The sequence below is a fragment of the Akebia trifoliata genome, chromosome 15 (assembly GCF_017979445.1).
Source record: "Akebia trifoliata isolate Shusen 1 chromosome 15, ASM1797944v1, whole genome shotgun sequence".
Lineage (NCBI taxonomy): Eukaryota > Viridiplantae > Streptophyta > Magnoliopsida > Ranunculales > Lardizabalaceae > Akebia > Akebia trifoliata.
Window position 1 is genome coordinate 10,169,981 of NC_141389.1, and position 23,601 is coordinate 10,193,581.

Below are 23,601 nucleotides of genomic sequence, written 5' to 3' on the forward strand. Positions count from 1 at the left end.
GAGACGAAACGTCAAAAAATGTTTAAAACCATGATTTGAATAGGCCCTTGGGTAGGGTACCTTCTTGGATTTAATAAGGCTCAAAGACATGTCCTGGCATACGTAATGCCAACTACTAGGTAGGATTCGTTTCACACCCTAAATTCTAAAATCTATGATCTATAATTCCACTTGCGATCATGAACTCGTGGTGCGAGAAAAATTCAAAATGATTTCAGTAGATATAAAATTTACTTGTATATTTTCTTTTCTTCAACTTAAATTATTTCTTTTCATTTAAAATCAAAGTAGAGGCTAAACTATAAAATTTAGGACATTTGACATAAAAATTCCATTCGTTTATGGCAATGGCAAAAAAGGGCCACTTGTTTTTTAATAATCAAAATAGGGTTCTTTGCTACACTAACTCATGTTTTTGAACTGAAATACCCTCACCTATAATTTCTCTAATAAACTCTTGAAAGACAATCTTCTAAATTATAACTTCCTCCCTCTCAACATTTTATACCATCAAGAGAGCGAGTGAGAGAGAGAGAGAGAGATCCATTCTCCATCAAATAGGCTCTAGATTTGAGAAAACATAGTGAACCTTGTAGATCTACACACTCTTGTGTTCAATTCCTAATCCATCGAAGATTTTCCACCCAAAGTAATCAATTTCTTCTTTATTTTTATCATTTTTTAAAATAATTTATATATTCTTATAATCTTGATACATTTTTCGTCCATAGCTATCTAAATGAAAAATAGTAGAATTTTTCTTTTTAATTTCAAATTTTTTTAAAAGTTTTGTTCATAAAATTTACCTAGTGTCGAACCTCGACACTAGAATGTATTATATAGAGTCGAAGCTCAGCAATACCTATTGTCTAGGTTCACCGGTGTGGCATTTTCACTTACATAACTTATGTTGGACAATTTTGTCGAGGTTTGACAATAGGTAACGTTGAGCCTCGATATTATAATGCATTCCAGTGTCGATGTTTGACACTGGATAAATTTTATGAACAAAATCATAAAAATTTCGTGAAATCAATTTTTTTGTATCGTTTTTCATTTTTATAACTGTTGACGTTCAAGCAATATATAAAGATTATAAGAATATATAAATGATTTAAAAAATAAAAGAACTAAAGAAGAGCTACAAGGTTTACTACTATTGCTCAAATCTATAGCATCTTTGGTGAACTTCAATGGCTTTTTGGTATGTTTTGGTAGAGAAAACAAATATCTCCCTATTTTGATGGTATAAAATGTTGATAGGGAGGAAATTACAATTTAGAATATTAGTTTTAAGGATTTATTAGAGAAACTATAGGTAAGGGTATTTTTTCTAAAAAGTTACTATAGCAAATAGGCCTATTTTTGGGTATTAAAAAAAAGTGGCCATTTTTTTCCATTGCTTTAAACCTATGGAATTTTTATGCTAAATGTCCTAAAATTTAACTATACAAATCAATTGAACAAATTGACAACACGTACTCTAAAAATAAGACTTATAAAAAAATTTACCTAATAACATAAATTTGCAGGATACACTTTTATTAATAATTGCATCAAATCCACCAATCACACATCATACACGTATGTGTAGGCATCACAAAATTTAAAGAGACTTTGCAACTCTCTAAATTATCAAAAAATCCCTAAGTCCAAATTTGAGCCTATACATTTTAATTAAGACCTATTGATTGAGACAGACCTCATATACAGGAGCATTTACAGAAGAAAATCAAGCACAAACAAAGCTACTTCCAAATCAACATTCTCAACCAATCAAACACAAAGCTCGAAAATAAGAAAGCTACACAAGTCTTTTTTATTTTTGTATTTGACTATTAATCAGAGGAAAACACTAAGATTTGTACTCTTATTTTTATCAAAATCAATAAAATCATTTAAGATCTTATTTCATGAATCTTGAGGTAGATTTGTGAAATTTGTTGTCGACAAATTTTTGACATGCCCGATTGGACCTTCTCAACCTCTCATCTTTCAATTCACTACAAAAACATTAACAAAAGTATCAATGGCATGTCGCAACGCCAACATTATCGTATCTGCTACAGTTGAAGAAGGTAAGAAAATCATTTCCTCCAACTTTGATTCTACTTAGATTATTAGTCGCGCTTATCATATAAATTGAAAAAATAACGAAAATTGGTGGTTCCAAATTGATTGAACTTCTCCAGCATCACTCCAAGAAGCATGCCACAAAAACGACATTCATAACGAAGATATTGTGGGCAGACATTGTGGGAAACGGCAAATTGGATTTGGGATTCGATTAGAAGTCAAATAAGGAATTGTCTGGATTTCTATCAATTAATTCCCTATCACAAACTCACACCTCTATCAAAATGGTGATGACAACTGGATTACAAACGAAAAAAGAACAAGTAATCTAGATGGCAGACATCATCAATAAGTTAATAAAGACAATGGAAGAAAATGACATTCAAATTGCCACCTAATCAGTTGTTTGGAGTAGAAGGACAAAGAGAATGAATCAAACGTTGGACCCTTGCATCCTTCAGGATTGACTCCTGAAATGTACATAGCTTCACATGAAGAAAAGCAACAAGGAGACTATTTTGGCTAGCAAAATGCTATGAGAGACCTACCACCAGGATCTATTACCTCACTTTCTGTTCAACAATTGCAAGCAATAATTAGTGATACCATTCGTACTCAATATAGGGACCATGCTATAATCCTCATTGGTCAACTCCAAACCTTACACTCAAAGCATTGAACAATTGCGTCTTCTAGCGAGATATCAACCGCCAAAATTCCAACAGTTTGATAGAAAAGGCAATCCAAAATAACACATTGCCCATTTCGTCTAAACTTGCAATAACGTTGATATGTTTGACGACTTCATGGTGAAAAAAATTGTTCTCTCCCTCCATGGCAATGCATTCGATTGTTACACCAACTTGGAACCCAATTCAATAAATAGTTGGTATCAATGTGAAAGAATATTCTTCGACCGCTTCTACATCACTAGAGTAATAGTAAGTATGGTAGAGTTTGTTGTCATCAAACAAAAGAATGATGAATCGGTCATCGAGTATTTCAAACGTTAAAGAGACTTTTCCCTCAATTGTATGGATCATTTCTCTCAATCTTTTGCTATCGAAATGTATATTCAGGAAATGCATTGGCAACTCCTCTACATATAAAAAAGAATTAAGCTACATATTTTCGAAGAACTACTTTAGCTGAAGCCCATTGAACTTCTAATGCTCAAATGACTTGAGGAAATAGAATGTAATAATGATCCAAAATATTTTCATTATCATAGGATGATTAGTCATCAAATTAAAAAATATTTTATTTTCAAGGAGAAAATTATGGATTTGACACATCAAGAAAAATTTGAATTTGACTATGTTGAAAATGTTGTCATTTCTAATATGATGACCATCACATTTGAATATTTTGATTCAATATTCTTGTCAAGTCTATGTGAAACAAAGATTATATCTCCCCAAATCAAAAAAGTTCCACCCCAACCCATATTCGTACGTTCTAACATTGAAAAGGTTCACCCCACACTAAGGGAATTGTTAAGTCAAGGGAAGATCATCACACTTCCCATTTCACCTCAACAAGAGCAACAATATTATTCAGCTTCAAATTCAAGTTCGAGTATCTCGCTATCCCCTTTCATTGATGACGAAGGGTGGATAGTTGTCACTTATCGAAAATGATATTCTATACAAGTGTTGTCTCCTTCGACTCCGAAACCAAATAGAAAGACAAGAAAGTCAAAACCAAGTACAGGGTCAAAGAAACAAAAAATAATAACAAAAAAAAAAAATTTCAAGTTCTACTTGTAGACCCCGTAGACATCCTTCAACAACCTCTTTGTATGTCAGTTACTCTTCGAAAATTCTTACCCAAGAAGCCCTTGAAGGAATAATGCATAAAAGTCTACAAGGTTTCATGCCACCTAGTGGGAGCGAAAGTGTTAAAAGATGGTATTGATGAAAAGTCTAAGGAGCATCCTACCACTTCTAGTGATGGAGATAAAAAACTTGAGGAAGATAACATAACCTCATAAATGAAAGGTTCGTAGGTCGGTTTGGATTTCTTTAATGAACTCCACAAGGATCAGCATACTTCAAAACAAAGCTCAATTAAATCAAAATAAGAAGTTCAACCTTACGAAGATCCACAAAAAAATAGTATGTGCATTGCCTTCGAAAATTCTTACCTAAGAAACTCTTGAAGGAATAATGCATAGAAGTTTATAGGGTTTCATGCCACCAAGTGGGGGCGAAAGTGCTAGAAGATAGTATTGATGAAAAATCTAAGGAACATCCTATCACTTCTAGTGTTGGAGATAAAAAACTTGAGGAAGATAACATAACCTCATAAATGAAAGGTTCGTAGGTCAGTTTGGATTTCTCTAATGAACTCTAGAAAGATCAGCATGCTTCAAAAAAAACCTCAATTAAATCAAAATAGGAAGTTCAACCTTATGAAGATCCACAACAAAATAGTATTTGTATGGCCATGATTACATCCATTGATATGGATCTCCAATTGGGGTCTTGACTTCACAATAGACCTCTTTATGTCACAGGTTATGTGAGAGAGAATAAAATTCAAAAAATCATCCTTGATAGTGATTCTACAAGCAATATTATGTCAATTCGTACCATGAAACAAGTTAGCATCTCAGCAGATCAACTTTTTCATAGTAAATTAATGATTCAAAACTTCAACCTAGGTGGTGAAAGCACCCTCGATCCGCGGGGTGTGTGGATCCGCTTTTGACCCTTGAGGTTTGGGAGTCGCCACCTAGTTATTACGGTCTAGGAACCGATCAATGACTCTAAATAGATAAGAACTAATCTAGAACATAAAAGCTGAATTCGGGGATCATGTTACGGGGTTGGAAGGTGTTAGGCACCAACCCCGCCTGGTCAAAGTCGGTCTCTACTAACTTCCCAAATAAATTACATTGCTAAAAAAAACCTAGATAAAAATAAATAAATAATAAAAAAGGTTATACCTTTCCGATAGCAAAAACTTTGTTCCCTCAGATCCGACGGAAATTGCTCCTTGTACCGTACTTCTTGCTTCGTTCTATCTCCGGATTTGATTTCTGATCTTCGAAGTAAGGTATCTCTACTTTCTTAGATCTAGACTCTTCAAATTTGTTGTGAATTTTGGGATGTTTTTGGAAGGCTTTTAGGTGTATCTTAGGCTAAAATCGAAATAGGGATGTTAGGTAAGGAGTTGGGACTCCAAAACTAGGGTTTATGGGAGGCTAAGGGGGCTTCTAAACCTATTTCTCTTAAGATTTATGACTTGATCCGAAAATAGAGTGTGAGCACCTCTATTTATAGAATTTTTTAAGGGTTGATTTGGATAGAGTTAGTATTTAATTAGAGTTCTTTTAATTAGAGTTGTGTTTTAGTTAGACTTGTTTTAGGTAGAATTGTGTTTTAATTAGAATTATTTTAGGTGGAATTGTTTTTTAGTTAGAACTCTATTAGATAGAGTTATTATTTAATTAGAGTTCTATTATGACTTTTGGTCTTATTTGATTGACTTTTAATATTTTGACTTTAGTCTTAATTGATTGACTTTTAATATCTTGACTTCAGTCTTGCTTAATTGACTTTAATTTTGACTTCAGTCTCACTTGATTGACTTTAATACCTTGACTTTAGCCTTTCTTGATTTACTTTAAATTTTTGGAGAACCCCCCTCTAAAATATCTTTAATTCTTTGGACCCTCAAATAGAGGGGTCCTTAAAGAAATATCTCACGAACCCTCAACAATTTTACTTGAAAGCCCGATTGATCGATTTTTTTAATTCAAAATTTTAAATTAATTTCATTACTATTTCACTTTAATTATTTAATATTTTATTTATTAATTTCGAATTTTTTAATTATGAAAATTGTAAAATTATCGTTTTGCCCCCAGAAAGGACTTTTCACGTTTCAAGTCGGTTTTTAATGTTCTAGGATGTTTTAGAATCGATTTTTAGTACGAAATTCAATGGAAATATTAGTTTGTGTCATTTATGAAATTTTTTGTGTGAAATGGTCATGAACTTTATGAGGGGCATTTTCGTAAATTTGTCAAATTCTATTAAAATTGGTGAAATGATTTATTTAGTTTCGATTTGTTGTTTTATGTGTTTGAGGGAATTTTTCTAAGCGTAACACAGGCTCTAGGGTTGTTTTGAGGTTAGGGGTATTTGGGTAATTTGGTCATTTTTAGTGATTTTTATCGTGAAGCTTCTTTTTGATCTGCAAGATGATGATTTCTATGTTTCTAGGGTCGTATTTTCCTAGCGTAGTGTGGTTTCTAAAGTTTTGTCAATTCGAGATACCTCATCCGGATTTCTTAAACACATCTGGTAACAAAACAAAACAATAGAAATAATATCCATCATTGGAAATCATTGCGATCAGGTTGACGAGTTGATTAATCAGGCGAGTAGAAAAATGGGGTGTCTACAGATGCCCCTCTTTGGCAGAGGGTTGAAGTAAACTAGATAGCAAATCTATCTTGGTAGATAGTGTGATATCTGAATGCCAAAGCTAGTGACAGTTCATTTTGCAGCTTGATTTAGTAATTCGTTGGGGTGTTCGGATCCTTGAGGGTAAAGCTCACCCCGAATCAAAAGGTTGTCAGGTCCTTGAGCGCAAACTCTTACTGACCAATGTCAAATCCTTGAATTTTAGAAAATTCTCCTTGACTAATATGACAACTGTGCAAGTGTGTGATTTAAAATCTGAGCATAATTTGAGCATAATCTAAGTATAAATTGAGCATAATCTAAGTATAAATTGAGCATAATTTGAATATAAACTGAGCATAAACTGAGCAAAATTCCGAGAAAACCCTCGGCGGTAACTGAGCATAGTTCCAAGAATACCCTCGACGGTAACTGAGCATAGTTCCAAGAAAACCCTTGGCGGCATCTGAGCATAGTTCCGAGAAAACCCTCGGCGGCATCTGAGCATAATTCCAAGAACACCCTTGGCGGCATCTGAGCATAGTTCCGAGAAAGCCCTCGACGACATCTGAGCATAATTCCAAGAAAACCCTTGGCAGCATCTCAGCATAGTTCCGAGAAAACCCTCGGTGGCATCTGAGCATAATTCTGAGAAATCCCTCGGCGGCATCTGAGCATAGTTCCAAGAAAACCCTTGGCGGTAACTGAGCATAGTTCCGAGAAAGGCCTCGACGGCATTTGAGCATAATTCCAAGAAAATCCTTGGCGGCAGCTGAGCATAGTTCCGAGAAAACCCTCTGCGGCATCTGAGCATAATTCCGAGAAAACCCTTGGCGGCATCTGAAAATAGTTCCTAGAAAACCCTCGACGGTAACTGAGCATAGTTCCAAGAAAGCCCTCGGCGGCATCTGAGCATAATTCCAAGAAAACCCTTGGCGGCATCTGAGCATAATTCCAAGAAAATCCTTGGCGACATTGGCATAATTTCGAGAAAACCCTCGGCGGCATCTGAGCATAGTTCCGAGAAAACCCTTGACGGTAACTGAGCATAGTTCCGAGAAAACCCTCGGCGGTAACTGAGCATGACTGGCAAATGAATGAAGGAATTTTGGGAAATAAAGAATGAATTTGGAGAAGACTGATTAGAATGAATCGAATAAATCTGGAAGATAATGAATCTGGAAGAGAAATGATCGAATCCAAGAATGATTGGATCTGGAAGAGAAACTACGAATGAAAGAATGTCATATTTCCTAATGAGTTATTAGTTGATCTCTGGACACAGTCAAATGTGAGATCCGAAGTGCTTTTGTTTGAACCTCAAGATTTTATCCAAAAGTTTTATGAATTTAAAACCTGAGTTTTTTATTTCTTTTGAACCTCAAAAGTTTTTCGAAAAATTGTTATCAAGAGGGTTACCTTAAATTTGAGGTTTTCATTATCTCTTAGGATTAACATTGCTCAAAAGCAAAATGCCTCTAGTTTGACAATGAACACAATATTGAAAATAATTGAACACATCATTAAAAAAAATGCCCCTAGTATAAGGGGGAAAAGTTATATTAAAGAAGAAAGAAAATGCCCCTTGTATGAAGGTTTGAAATATTTGATTACCACCAGCGCAATAAAGACTCAACTTTTAATTTTGATTAATTTTATTGAAAGTTTTGAGTCAGGCTCAAGAGTACAAAATTATTTCCTTTCGAGACTAATCATAGAATTCACCCTCATCTCCCATGGTTCACTTGGGGGAGTAAACATTTTCAGATTGATCGTAGACAAGATACTTGTGGCTTCTGAGTCTATGCCTGGTTTAAGTTAAGTATTGAACTTGGTTATTCAGACTTCTGATGTTTCAGCTCGGACCGCTCTCAGCTTGGAATTTTCTTCTATTTTTTCTTTGTTGCTCTAATTTTTTCCTAGATCGCCTTTTTAGGTTTTCAATCTATCGAGCTTGCTCTAACTTTTGCCTAGATCACCTTTTTAGGTTTTTGATCTAGCGAGCTTTTTTTTCTTCTTTTTTCTCAGCTCTGATTGTTGCCAAAGTTATCCTTTCAGATTTTCAACCTTGTGAGCTTGCCTTAATTTTTGCCTAAGTCGCCCTTTTCGGGTTTTCAACCTAGCAGGCCTTATTATTTTTTTATCTTTTTTTTCTCCTCTGAACTTCTAAAGTTATTGTTTGATCATGCTTTGTTATCTTCCTTGACTTTTCGCACGGTACTTAGGAGGACTTTCATGGGTAGGCTTAGGACTAGGTATAAAAAGAAAGGAATTTTGAGGCTCAAAAACCCAAATGCCCCTTGTGTGGCATTTCATTTAAACTTTTTTCTTGAATTTTCTTCCCTATTTTGGATGATATTTCTTTTTCTTTTGAATTTTTTTCTGTTTAGATTTTTTTTTTTTGTCGGAGAATCTATTTTTTTATTTTGATGTGGTCGGGCCTGAAGTAACTTCTCAGGTTGCCTACGTACCCCAAATTTTTGGGATCAGACCAAAACGTAGTTCGAATTTTTTCCTCCTCTGGGGTAGGTAATCAAGCTAAGAAGTAAAAGGCATATTTTTTCTCTTTTTGAACAGATTGTAAAGGGGTTGAGAAAGGAGATAATTGACTAGGTAGTAGGCAAATTGATTAGGCCAAAAATAGCCTCCTTAAATGTAGTACCGCTTGATCTGGTCAAGGTTGGTTGGTTATGGTAGTTCACTTCCATCATGATCTTGAAGTCTGACGACTTTCCCAGACAGTATTTCCTTAATGAATGAATTTCTCCAATTGGGTTCAGACTTTCTCCTATAATCGAGGAGGAGTGTTCAATTTTCTTTGAAGTCTGATAGTTAAATCCTTGACTTGTAAATTATGAGCTTTGACCTTCTTGTCGAATGCACGGATGACTCTTCTTAGATAAGCTTGCACGTGATACAGGGTTTTAACTCGTTTTCTTCGATCAAGTTTAATTCTTCATACTGCTGACGAACCAATCTGTTTCTAACAAATGATTTTCCAACAAGACCCCGAGAAATGAAATTTTCATTTTAACTGGCAAGACCGCTTCCATGCCATACACTAAGGAATAGGGAGTAGCTCTAGTAGAGGATCAAATTGAAGTTCGATATCTCCATAGTGTGAATGATAATTTTTCTGATCAATCTCGATGTGATTGACACACTTTCCTGATGATAGTCTTGAGACTCTTACTAACTGCTTCAACCGTTTCATTGATCTGAGGACGATAGGGGGGTGATTTGTGATTCCGGATCTTCAACTTTAAATATAGAGTAATAATTTATGCTTTGAAGTACGACCCATTATCAGAGATCAGTTCAAAAGGTATCCCCACATCGACTGATAATATGTGATTTGCAATTCAAGATGTAGTGAGGATAGCACTGATACATTTTATAACATCTTCTTTGATTCCATTGATATAGACGAGTATCTATTCCATGTTGAACAACACCCAAGCTTATACCTAACATACCCTCATATGACCACACGAACAAGTCTTTTGAAATTTTTGAGTAAATTCATTATCCCCTCGTGTTCTTCTAGGGATAAGATGATTTCTATTTGAATCTCTTTAGGAATTATTTTTTGTTTCGAGGTCAAAGATCTTTTCTTTCTCGATTAAAGGTAGAGTCCGATTCTTATCTTTTTGTTCAGAAAAGAAATCTATCAAATTATTAGTTAATTCGTTAATGCGCTCGAGGTATTCAAAAATTTCACTTATCCGATCAATTTCAGATGGGGCAACAGACACCTCTATAGACTCGATGAACTAACTTGACTCAATAGGAAATAGTAGACTCAATTTAAGGAAGACATGACCTTGTTGGAAAAAAAAGGACTCGAGCTAACCCAAATGACTCATGAAAACTCAAGACAATTACCCACACGAGTTTGATTAGGACTGAGGACTGAGATATTACTTATAACCGGTAGGATTGAAGCACTATGATCTTCAAAGAACAACTGGACGATGTTGAGAAATTTTGAAGTTATTTCTGACTGTTGACTTGATATTGACGTTTACTCTAACTGACCGGATTTACAACCCTAGCCAGACGATGGACGATTGAGCTTAGATACAATGATAACCCTTAAAACCTCTTTGAAAGTGAATTTAACCAATTTCAATGTCACCCCCTTGATAACATTTTAAATGAACCCTGAGATTTTATTGAATTTTGTGCACCAATCCATTAAACAATTTATCCATTCAATTGTATTGCACTCTTGAAAATAATGTTTCTATTGAATAACAATTTTCACAATTTTGATTATTTTTTGCAATCATTTTATTTTCTTTCGAAAAATATTTTCTTCTAGAAAATATTTTTTCTTGGAAAATCTTGTTCTTATGGAAAACATTTTCTGAAAAACACTTTTTCTTATAAAACATTATTTTCTAGAGAATAACACTTTTTTTGGAAAATATTCTTTTCTGAAAAATATTTTCCTTTTCTTCTTTAAAAATTCGATTTCTAGTTTGATTTAAATGGTCCGGTCCATCATGATTGTTAGATCGAGATGGACTGAGTCATTATTGAAAAAGAATGGATTCTTTATTGGGTCGGTGCACCTATTTTAATTTTCAAAAACAACATTTTTAATCCTTGAGGACAATCATACACTTTGATCTCACCATTCACATACATTCATCAATCTAAAAATTCCATTCAATAAACAACTCGGGAACAATTACGATAAGTTCGAGTCGTGACCTACTGGGAAGGTTTCTAGACTCTAAACTTACTACGTGCAATGCATTTTTATCTGGCCACCCTTGCCCAAACACACCTATATACCTTTCAATACGTGGTGACTTGGTTTGATATACCATATAGGTGATAATCTAAAACCTCAATTCACTTCTCTAAAGTCAAAAACAGCTAGTTTGATCTCCAGTTGAGAGGTGGTACACCATGCTGAGAAAGGGCCCACTTAAATACCTCTTGTCTAGAATAAACGTAGTCTATCCCCCTCGTACAGTAGGGTACATCGGGACAAGATCTTGCTTAGGCACCGGTTTTGACCAAGAAGTGCAATTGATATACTTAGATTATTTTTTATACCTACGGGTATGAGTCAAGAGTTGTAGCTTTTGGTTTGGCATCCCACGAGAGGACCAACCACGTACTAGTACTACGTTGGCAATCGGAACATGTGACTGTGTGGCTTACAATAGGTCAGAGGCTTAGGTCGCTCCAGCCTGGGTGCATCAATATATCTCTCAGAATCACTTAATCAGACGGTATTGATGCCCCCAGTTTGATATACCCTAAGGTACGTGACTGGAGTTGTGGTTTTCATGAATGACGTCGCATCTCCGAAGAGACCGGGCCACGCACTAGTGCCACGTTGGCTATATGGGACGTGTAAGTGAGTAAAACAGTAAACATGCATGTGTTGTGTGCAAAAACAGGGTGGGGTGTTCCCGGGGCCTTTTTTCAAATCAATGGGCCCATAGGCCTAATCATATCATCATAGCATTGATACCACATGAACATTATCCAAAACAAATACCAATCCAATCACATCATAAAAAATAAGCACATCAAGATCACGGCAATTTCAAGTAGGTAATCAACACCAGGACTAATAATCGAATTCGAAATTAGAACAAGCATGCAATTTTTAATCTAAATCAATTTTTTTTTTATATGGTCCAATCAAGGGTCACTTGTGACGATCCAAAATAATTTGAAATCTCAAAAGGTATTAAATTGAGGGCAGAACGACGATTGTTGAGATAAGGAACGATGATTCTCTCTCTTTTTTTTTTTTTTTTTTTCAATTTACTTGGCAGACCTATCTAAAAAAAAATCCCTTAGCTTATAAAATTTGTCACTCAATAAACCTAATGGGAAAATTCAAGCTTACCCGACTAACACAATAGGATTTCGAATTTTATTAAGGGTTGTTTCGCCAACGTGGTCATTTAATCGGTAATCCAATTTCACAGCCTGTATAAATTTGGTGGAAGAAGTTTGGATCCAAGAATAACATGAATAATTTGTTTACTCATTTTTCTTAAAACTTGTGGAATTCCCTCCTCTACAAGTCTATGAAGATCATGCTTTTAGGTGCCACGTGGTGACCTTAACAACCCTTAATAAGAAAGAAATCTTATTAAACTAGTGAGGTTAGTCTTGCTATTTGAGAAGCACATTTGGTGTCTAGAACGCCCTTCTGATAAGGCAAGTGATTTTCATGAATAAATGAAATTTCAAGTAGGACCCATGTGAATGATTAATCATTTAGAATACCCCATTGAAATTCTTATTCAACAAATCAGCATTAATGAATTGAGGGTAAAAAAAAACTTTATAAAACATGCGTCCCACCTCAAAGCTTGTTAAGTAACAAATTTTTTTTATTTTTTAACATCAAATGCAGCACTAAGTCTGCCAAGTAAGTCTGTTTTTTTTTTTTTTCTTTTTTTTTTTTAAACAAAGCTTGCTGCCAGCAACACACAAAATAGATTTTTTATTTTTTATTTTTCTATGTTGCTGTCATAACATACATCCAAAAAAAAAAATTTAGAAAAGAATATGTATGTATGCTGCTGTTAGCAACATAACTTTTTTTTGTTTTTACACATTGCTGCCAGCAATATAAAACGCATGCACCACTCACAATTCAAAATTTTTTTTATCATTATCATGTGGCTGCCAACACAACCCAACACTCAACCCCTTTTTTTCTCTTTTTCTTTTTTTACTAATCAAATAAAAGCACATAATCAAATATAAGACATTATGTTTATTTAAATCAAGAAAGAAAGAGAAGAATTAACCATAGATCTATAAACACCACAGAGAAATCCTACGGACACACCATATTTTCTGCAACTCAACCTTTAAACTGCAACTTTACGGGCTCTATTACAGTATATCATGAACTCACAGAGAGAGAGAGAGAGACGAAGAAGAGAGGTGTCACCTCTCTGCTGTTTCTTCTTTCTCAAGTCGAGAAGAAGATAGAAAAAGTAAAAGAAATTTTTTTTTTTTAAATTGCACACCAGCCATTTTTTTAAGACGCTGCTATTCCTAATAGCAAATGAGAAAAAATCTTACTCTTCTAATCCGAATCACAATCTACTGCCGGTCAAAACCAGCAACTGTGAACTCTTGTTTCGATAGATGAAAGGAAAACCGATTCATTAAAGTCGTTCTAGAACGAAAAGAGTTCAAAGGGGGCTGTTGATTCGAAGCTCCATGTCTTTCCATTAGGAAAAATCGTCAATCCTTTGGTTCCTAATCTGATTGGCATGGGAGGATAAAACCGATCATCTCTGTTGGAAAACAACAAAGCTGGGTAACCAGCGACTTGGAGCAATGGTTTCTCTTGTTAGAGACGACAAAAACAATGGTCTCTCTTGTTAGAGACTATGAAAACAAAGGTCTCTCTATTAGAAACAGTGAACAGAAGAGTAGGACGTTTTAAGAAGATGATATGAGCGTAGAAAAGAAACAATTTTATTTGTTACACACCAACGATATCAGCACATTATTATTGTTAAGACGGTGTAAAAAAAAAAAAAAAACGTTTCACTTTTCGCACAACAACTACATCAGCACATTGATGTTGTTGACGAAATAAAAAAACTCTCTTTTCTTTTCGTCACACGCCCACAAAACATAAAAAAAAGATAAAGATAAAAAATCACAAATTAACAAATAAAAAAAAAAATCAGAATCCAATAATTATTATCCCACCCATTCCCTTGCAATCTATCATTAGTTAGGGTCTTTTCAGATAGTCTTTGATTGAACCATAGGACATCATATGCCAAATCAAGGCACTCAAGATCGAATTGAACGATGTTAATAGAGGATAATTCAGACCCAACAATACTCCAAATAATAAAAAGTGGGTCATTCCCCATGTCATTATCCTTCGATACCCTGCATTATTTAGGGTCATTTTGAATGACCCCACACTACGTCATATCTCACAAAAAACGACGGGCCAAAGCCGTCGTTTTTTAAGAAAAATGACGGCCCCCGCCGTCGCAAGAGCAGTTGTAAATAGAGAAGTTGTTTTTGGTGAACGACGGTTGGCACGCGTCAACAAACTGTTCTAAAAAACGACGGTCATAGTCTGTCAAACAAAAACGACAGCTCAAACCCGTCATTTTTATTCGTCAATTTTAAATTAAATTAGTAGAAATAAACGACGGCTTAAAGCCGTCGTTTTTTTGTGAAACATTTTTTTTTAATTTTAGCTAATATTGTTTGTTATTTTTATTATTTTTCACCTAAAAAGAAAATGACAATTTTCATTGGACAGAAAATTAAAATCTAACAAAATAAATAAATACACCAAAAAAACAAAATTTTACATTTTACATTTTTTAAATGGAAACCATATTCATTCAAATTTTACATGTGCAATCATAGTCCAACATGCCCCGTTTTCATGGTGTCGATTTTAATATACATCCCAATGTTTAAAGAAGTTTTTCAAAAAATATCTTCTACCAACTTCACTTCTCTTGTAGAAATCAAAACCAACATATGTCTTTCTTGGTCCTTGGAAGAATGACACAGCGATTCTTAAGGATAATATACATTCCTACTTCTTGTGACATTTGCCGAAATCTGTGATTGAAAAATTAAAAAACATTGTCAGATATATAATAATGATACCGACTACCTAAAGCAATCCAAGTAATTATGCAAGAAAGATGAATATACTAAATTACAAAATAAAAGAGTTCTCATAACTATCATGATCAAACATTTAATTATTTTATTATAATTTTTTATGTTTAGTGTCTATCTACCATATAACGTAAAAAAAGTACCTCTGTTCAATAAAACTTTATTCGAAATTTGGGCCAATCAATAATATCACCGCATGTCAAATCGGCGAATGTTCCTTCTCCACTCTGTAGAATCACATTCCCATCAAGGACCTCATCTATAAGAATATCGTAACTATCTGAATCTGCATTAGATGCACCTATCACTCTTCCTTCGGCAACACAATCATGTGGTCGTTGTAAGCGATTCACCTTACAAGGACCTGTTTGTGTGCTTGGTGGATTAGAATGTGACTCATGATGTGGAGAATCGGGCCTTACCTATAAAATAATGTAGACAATATCATTGCAACAATAGAAGCTCACTCATCTATTAAAAGTAAAATGCCAATGTAATACCTGTGAAAAACTACCGAGATTGGTGGAAGACCGCATTGGTGTTCTAGCAGAAAAATTTGATTGTTGTAAAGTCTCATTCATCTTTTGCACCGCTTCCGTCAACTTATCCACTCTATTATGAAGGATTGTTGTCTCATACGCCAAGGCTTGCTTATAAGGAATTGAAGCACGCACGGAAGTCTTGGAAACACCTGAACCCATTCCCCTAACACAACCCCGACTATCAGGACCACAAACCTGTACAAAAAGTGTCTAATATCAATATCTATTAACGATATGATATCATACTTACTAATATCAATGCCTACTACACAACATTGTATCATAATTACAAAATATCCTAATTAAAATAATGCACATACCACAGCCATAGGGTCATGGTCTAGATCATTATGTTTATTAGAAGGGTCATTAGCAATCATTCTATTGATGGCCTCTTGTAAAATAAATAATAATTAAGAAATATAAAGAATAACAACTATTAAAAAAAAAAAAAAAACAAAACAAATCCCTTTAAATTTGATTTGTTTCTCAACATGATTAGAGAAGACCCACAAAAAATCAAAACCAATTGAACTAATTAAATCACATAAAGAGATTCATGAAAGGTCAGCACTAGCCTCTTTGAACACACACACACCCACAAACACACAAAGCATTGAGTTTCGATATGAAAAGAAACTATTATATTCAAGCAAGTCTCAATGACGTTATTGTAACCATTACAGGTGCATGGGATCAAACAAACACATGACAAAATAACTTCTACAGACTTGTGAAGTGTCCAATAAATATATTCATGTGAACTCATGCATGATCTTTCAACAGTTACAAACATCTGGATCTGCCAAGCCTGTAATATCACTAATATCGTCTTAAACATCCCTGAAAATATTGAATTTTAATATTGAATTTCTAGTCCACAACATTAAGCATACCAACAAAGAGAAATCTTAATTTGTAATCCAAATTTATTATAAAAACATAACGTTTTATATATCAAAAATTTCACCAATGAGAGATTGGGAGGCAAAGAATCCAATCCAATAACAAAGTTTAAATTGGCTAATAAACACATTACAAATAGGTTGGTAACTTCCAAGCCCATTTAGAAAGGTAAGCCACAATGCTCCAATCTATGTATTTTTGTTATTAAGGCCTACCATAAGGTTGACCAATGTCTGCCACGTGGTGGTCAAAGGAAATTGAACTTTGTTTGCAAATCAACTACAGGAAGTACATACTTAGACTGTTTACAAAATATATAATCGTAGATATGGTAGCTTATGAGCGACATCTAAAGTCAGAAATCAAGAAATTCTGTATGTGTCATTAATGGATACTTAAGGCCTAATCTAAGTTCAATAGTCAAAGCTCCGTATTTGATTAGTAGGAATGGTGGCTTCTGATTGGCTAGGAGCATCTAGGAGGAGATCCTAGCTCCTTGTCATGGGGCCCTCTCAAGTCTCAAGTCCTTAGTTTAATATGAAACTCTTTGTCTCTCACACACACACACACACACACACACACACACACACACACACACATACACATAAACCACCACCAAGTACATATCCTCCCCCAACACATAAACCAACACCAATACAGCCACCACCAATTACATACCGACCCCCAACCCATAAACTTCCACCAATTACATACCCTCCCCCAACAAATGATGAATTTAAGAGCATTTATTCCATAGCTCCACTAAAGAGAAATAGTGTACAATGTGCACTATAATTGAAGTAAATCAAGCCAATTCTGACACTCAATTATAATAACAATAATGCTAAAGTGTATCATAACAATAATGTTGAAGTGTCAATTTCAATGCTGAAGTGTTCACATTCAGATTACAAGATGAATTCAAAATATATATATATATATATATATATATATATATAACAAATCAGTCAAACACTAGAACAAAGAGGTGCTCACGAAAATCACAAAAATAAATAAATAAATTATTCTCACCGTTTGTTGGCTTTTGGCATGGCTGGCAATGTATATGTCTGTCCTGGTAATCTCCTTATGAGGATCTTCTTTACTCTATAAATGAAACAGTCAAATATGTAAATGAACAATAGATACATATTTCATTCCTAACATGATATTAAACTTACCAATTCATCAGTAAGCCGGGCTTGTCCCTTTCTACCAGAGGTATGAGTGTTTTTATTTTCTTGTCTAACACGTTTCCCAGTAGCCCTCAAAGCTTGGCCCTCAGGTGTCGAGTTGAAGTCGACAAACCTCTCCCAATCTTCTTTTCTCACGTAATGAGGTACATGTTTTTTCCTTTCCGCATCCGTTGGATATTTATCATATACGTTCCGACGGAGATTACTTTTCCATTCTTTCCAACATAAGTTTGCTTTTTTGATTACCCAATCCTTATGCCATTTTTGAATTTGATAGGTGCCCTACAAAGAAAATTAAATAAGATGTGTTATATTTGTAATAAGTCATAGTTACAATTTACAAGTAAAAATAAATCATTTAATACACATGCACTCACACTGATAGACTCCCAAATTTGGTCCTTGAGCTTAGTAGGCACATTAGTCCACCTATCATATATAAGTGGCACATGTGTCTTTGCTACCCGCCCAATAGTAGTGCATAATTGAGATGAGTTGGGACCGATTGGTTGCCCATTTAGATTGAACTGAACTTGGATAAGCCCACCTATGAAAAATGAAAAGAATTAACAAAAACGTGATAACAAATATTGAACAAATGAATACAATCTATTCACCATTAACACATACTCTCAATCGTAGATGTAGATGCGGATGCGGATGTTGATGCGGATGCGGATGCGGATACTGATGCGGATGCGGATGCGGATGCCGATGCCGATGCCGTATTAGGAGCGGATGATGATCGGCCAAATGACATAGTGCTGGAATCACAAATAGTATTTTCAAGTCAAGTAATTTAAATAAAGGCAATGACAATAGAAATAAATAAATTAAATGCATGCTTACAAACATTTTCATTCATTTTCATCCATGTTATCATATTCTATGATATCTTCTTGTAGTAATGATGCTGATGAATTTCCATTCATTCTTGCCTCAAATACTAAGGGATCTTCATAAGAATCAACATCTGGATCCAATCTCTTTGGAACTTCCAAGACAACATGCCAATCTTCTGTAGGCCTACTACAATCTTTGCAATAAAATACTTGAGTTGCTTGAGAAGCAAGAATAAATGGCTCATCAACTTCCCTTGTAGTTCTCTGTAACCTCCCTAAATTAACATAAATCAAGTTCGTTTCTGGATCAACTATATATCCGTTTGTGTCTTCTATACGAACCCAATCACAATAAAATACCGGTATTCTAAAATCATGATAATCCAACTCTAATATTTGTTTGACAATTCCATAGTAAGTAACTTCTTTATTAACAACGTTCTTATCCCTGACACTTGACCTGAAGCTAGTCACAGCCTTCATAGAGATCCCACTGTTCTGTGTTGTTTTGTTCATTTCTGAATCCGCTGTACAAAATACATACCCATTTACCTTGTATGAACTATATGAAATAGCTTCAAATTTTGGACCATCAACAAGCCTTTTCAAGGTAGAGTTCTCCTCATTCTGTAATTGTTGTCTAAGCCAAGGTATGTAATCCATTGGCTTTTCTATTCTTGAATTACCTCTTTGATTTTGACAACTAGATACGTGGCTTTGAACGTAGGTAGTGTAATTTCTGCATATAAATGCAACATTCATACATTATGAATTATAAACCATCATAACAAAACAAGTATGTAGTAAAATAAAAATTTTCCTTACTTTTCCCACTCAACATTTTCAATTGATTAACGTAGTACCCATTTGAGCGCTTGCTGGTACTGTACATTTTCAAGAAGAAAAACCTTCCCCTTTTTATCAATAGGATAAGCACATTCACCATCAACATCCATGAACGTATCCCTCGCTTTCATATGGCTTCCTCTTTCCCCATTGAATATGTAATTCATGGCATACATCATTGATTCATCCATAAGGTAACATTCTGTAATACATCCTTCTGGATATGTCTGATTCACCACATATCGCTTATATGTTTTCATCTTCCTAATACATGAATCATATATCAGATTGACGCAAAATTTAATTATAAAAATAAACTCATTAATTTAAAATTTTATTTACCGCTCAAAAGGATACATCCATCGATATCTAACGGGTCCGCAAACTTGCGCCTCCTCCGCCAAGTGTACAACAAGGTGTGTCATGGAAACAAAAAAAGAAGGAGGAAAGTATTTTTCAAACACACATAGTGTTTCCACAATTTGATCTTTCATCTTCGAAAGTTCCACACGATTAATAATCTTCGAACATAAGACATTGAAAAATATTGATAGTTGTTGAATAGCAGCCCGCAATGGCTTATGACCCTTGAATGCGTGCATCAATAACACTGGTAACAATTGTTGCATAAGGATGTGATAATCATGTGACTTTAGGTTCTTGAATTCATTGTCCTCTAAACTCACATTATGTTTCCAATTTGCACTATATCCAATAGGAACCTTCAAATGATACAAAGTTGTACAAATTAATTCTTTTTCCGATTGAGACAATAAGAAAGGAGCTTCTGGATAAGTCAACTTGCCATTCATCTCTACAGGCCACAACTTTTTTCTTATTTTCATAGCCTTTAGGTCTTGACGAGCTTGAAGACCGTCTTTCGTCTTATTCTTTGTATTCATGATTGTTGCTAAGAGATTTTCTGTTACATTTTTTTCCACATGCATTACATCCAAATTGTGGCGAATAGGTAGATCCTATAGATTGACAAAACATATGTCAGCATGAATGAATTAATATTATACCGCATTACATTAATGTTTAGAAAGATAATCCTAACGCACCTTCCAATACGGCAATTCAAAAAGGATCGATCTCTTTGACCATGCAGTAGATTCATTTTGATTCGCGGTCCTTTTCTTTTTATTGTCTTTTACCTTTCCGAAGTTAGTCTGAATGATTTCCATTCTGTTCAATACTTCAACACCACTCAAACGTAGAGGATGTTTCCCATGTTCCTCATGCCCATTAAATTGTGATTTTTGGCTCCTGAATGGATGTCTCGAATCTGATAAAAATCTTCTATGCCCCATGTAAGCAAATTTTTTCCCATGTTTTAGCCATATTGATTCTGTTTTTTCACTACATACAGGGCAACCATACTTTCCTGCGGTCTTACAACCTGACAAATGACCATATGCTGGAAAATCGTGTATGGCCCATAACAAAATTGCTTTCATGCTGAACCTACTCTTAGTGTAAGAGTCATACGTTATAATTCCTGTGGACCATAATTCATTCAACTCTGCAATCAATGGTTGCAAGTAGACATCAATATCATATCCTGGACCTTTCTTTCCCGGAATCAATAATGTTAAGATAGTAAACTCCTTTCGCATGCATAATGATGGAGGAAGATTGTATGGAACAATCATAACAGGCCAACAACTATAAGAGTTATTATTGTTTCCAAAAGGATTGAATCCATCAGTTGCAAGCCCCAACCGAATATTACGTGCCTCATCACCAAAATTACTCCATTTACGATTTACTTGTTTCCAACAAGAAGAATCTTTTGGGTGATTCATGGTTAATACGTTCGATACTAAGTCAGGATTTGCATGCCATGTCATCTTTTCTGCAATCCACGGTACACTGTACATTTTTTGCAACCTTGGTGTTAACGGAAAATATCTCAACTTTTTCCAAGGTATACGTGAGCTTCTTGACTTCAATGAATTCATTGGTTTCCATCTACTTTCACCACACGTAGGACAATTGTCTTTATTTTCATTTTCTCTCCAGTATAGTATACAATCATTACGACATGCATGAATAATCTCGTGTTTCATACGCAAAGACTTGATCATCTTCTTAGCAGTGAAGGTTCTATCAGGTAAAGTATTCTCCTTTGGTAAAATTCTTTTGATTAATTGCAACAATTCTGTGAAACTCCTATTAGACCATTGATGTCTAACCTTCATACTCAGTAATTCAACTGTCACCGATAATTTTGTATCACCAATTCCACACGATGGATATAAGGGTTGTAGCGCTTCTTCCATCAACTTCTCGTACTGAATATTCTCTGAAGAATCATTCTCAACTTGAACATCATCAATTTCATCCATATATATAGATGTACTAGATCCCATATAAGCTTGAGCATCATTTACCATGTCAACCATGTTCGGGACTACATCTTCAATATGATCACTAGCAAGTGTATTGTCCCCAATGTTTGCACAACTTCTAGGATGAGTTTCTCCATGATGGATCCATGTAATGTAAGATGTATCTATACCATCACAAATCAAATGAGTGCGAATATCGCTTATCGTTTTCTTCCCCCCGATCAGATTACGACACTTCACACAAGGGCAACAATACCAATCATCATCCCCTAATTTATGTTTATTAGCCTTCATGAAATCAAAAAATGAATTGATTCCTTCCAAATATTCAACAGAAAGCCTTGGCGCAGTCATCCATGTCTTACTTGGGGGTACGGGCTTCGAAGACATCTTCTAGGTATTCAATAACGACGCGTTTGTTGTGTTTTTTGAAATATGAAAATCCTGGATTTTTCTACCCACCCTGCTAAACAAAATAAAATAAAATCATTCTTCATTTCAAATTTTTGCTACTAATTATCCTCTCTCCTTATCCATGCACAAAACTTTCCACATTGTGCATGTAGGAGTGAATTCATATAGTAGTCATCAAACCTTGTCTTATTTGGATCTCTTAACTACAAGAACTAGACTATACATAATAAATAAATAAATGGGGAACAAAGAAGAAATCAAATGAAGTTCAACATACCAGTATATAAAAATTATATAAGACATTTCTAATATTAAAATTATACCGAAAGTTCTATTCACATTATAATCAGAGGCTAAGAAGAACATAAATCATAACCACAAAAATAAAAAGTATAGCCAACTAAGGCACATATTCATGTGTTAAGGATGGATGGTCATAAAAATATTAATATCATACAAAAGTCGGACCTCGAAAGATTGAAATCCAAACAGTAGGTACAAACATATAAAATAATGAACAGAAAACAGAATCATTATAGAGGTAGGTACCAACAGTAGGTACTTGTCAGGTCTTCAAGAACATTTCTCCTATAGTTATAGTTATTTCTCTGATATATTTTTATCGCTATTTCGGTAAACAAGTTGCAACAAAGAGATCAATATGGATCATATCAAGTTTTGGTACATTAGTGAAATAAGTGTCCTAGTGTAGTGTTTTCCAGCCCATATCTCTGCATAGTCAAAACTATGACATTGTTCTATAACTAGCAGTCACCAAGTCAGGGTTTTGGAATAAGTCGGCAAGGGAAAAATACGATAAAATCGAAAACAATCATGAAAAAATCAACCTAGTGTGAATATCACAACCTAACAACATAGCTGTACACATGGCACATGCAGAGGGAATGGATCACTATAACCTAATGGTTTATATCACAACAAGAATGTGCAAAAAAGTTGTTGGTTCATATCGAGTTAGCCCTGACAAAGGTAAAGTGTGATCTATGATAGACATAATATATAACAATAATGATGAATGCACGCAGTCTTGGTTCGTGGTTGGGTACGCCGCTGACATGGCAAGGATACAGAACTGCACATCTTTTTCCTGCGTATCCCTATGATAATGATCTATGGTTTTGTCCCCTTACCACGTCAGCCACATACCCAAACGCGTGCATTCATCACAACTCATTATATAATTGCACAACAACAACGTCTTTGTCTCATTTTAGCATTTATATCAACTACCCTCATGACTATTTGATGTGTACATCAGCTTAGAAGTGGAGTTGACATCGAGGACATTTGGAATGAAGAAGACAACATCTCAGTGGTTTCATCAG

The 23,601-nt window shown here is 34.7% G+C and overlaps 2 protein-coding genes across 5 annotated transcripts in view; both read right to left on the reverse strand.

Annotated features, from left to right (window-relative positions):
* The window catches only part of LOC147384294 (uncharacterized), a 43,702-nt gene extending 20,978 nt beyond the window's left edge, over nucleotides 1–22,724 (reverse strand). The window contains exons 1-5 of one of the 4 annotated variants that reach the window (XM_086425739.1): nucleotides 19,467–19,594; nucleotides 18,430–18,563; nucleotides 18,177–18,346; nucleotides 17,785–18,081; nucleotides 17,636–17,710 (exon numbers count right to left, since the gene is read on the reverse strand). In XM_086425739.1, coding sequence (XP_086281865.1) covers nucleotides 17,636–17,710; nucleotides 17,785–18,081; nucleotides 18,177–18,346; nucleotides 18,430–18,559 — 672 coding nt within the window. In that variant the 5' untranslated portion in view covers nucleotides 18,560–18,563; nucleotides 19,467–19,594. Of the gene's footprint in view, nucleotides 1–17,635; nucleotides 17,711–17,784; nucleotides 18,082–18,176; nucleotides 18,347–18,429; nucleotides 18,564–18,616; nucleotides 19,381–19,466; nucleotides 19,752–19,829; nucleotides 20,465–20,551 lie in introns of those variants that run through there. The other 3 variants (XM_086425735.1, XM_086425736.1, XM_086425737.1) reach the window with 3 other exon arrangements.
* On the reverse strand, nucleotides 14,786–15,877 carry LOC147384295 (uncharacterized). Its single transcript, XM_086425743.1, has 3 exons — nucleotides 15,656–15,877; nucleotides 15,299–15,577; nucleotides 14,786–15,092 (listed from the first exon to the last, which is right to left on the reverse strand). Exons 1-2 carry the CDS (start codon nucleotides 15,854–15,856, stop codon nucleotides 15,305–15,307), a joined length of 474 nt encoding a protein of 157 aa, XP_086281869.1. The 5' UTR covers nucleotides 15,857–15,877; the 3' UTR covers nucleotides 14,786–15,092; nucleotides 15,299–15,304.
* Nucleotides 22,725–23,601: the final 877 nt, after the last annotated feature.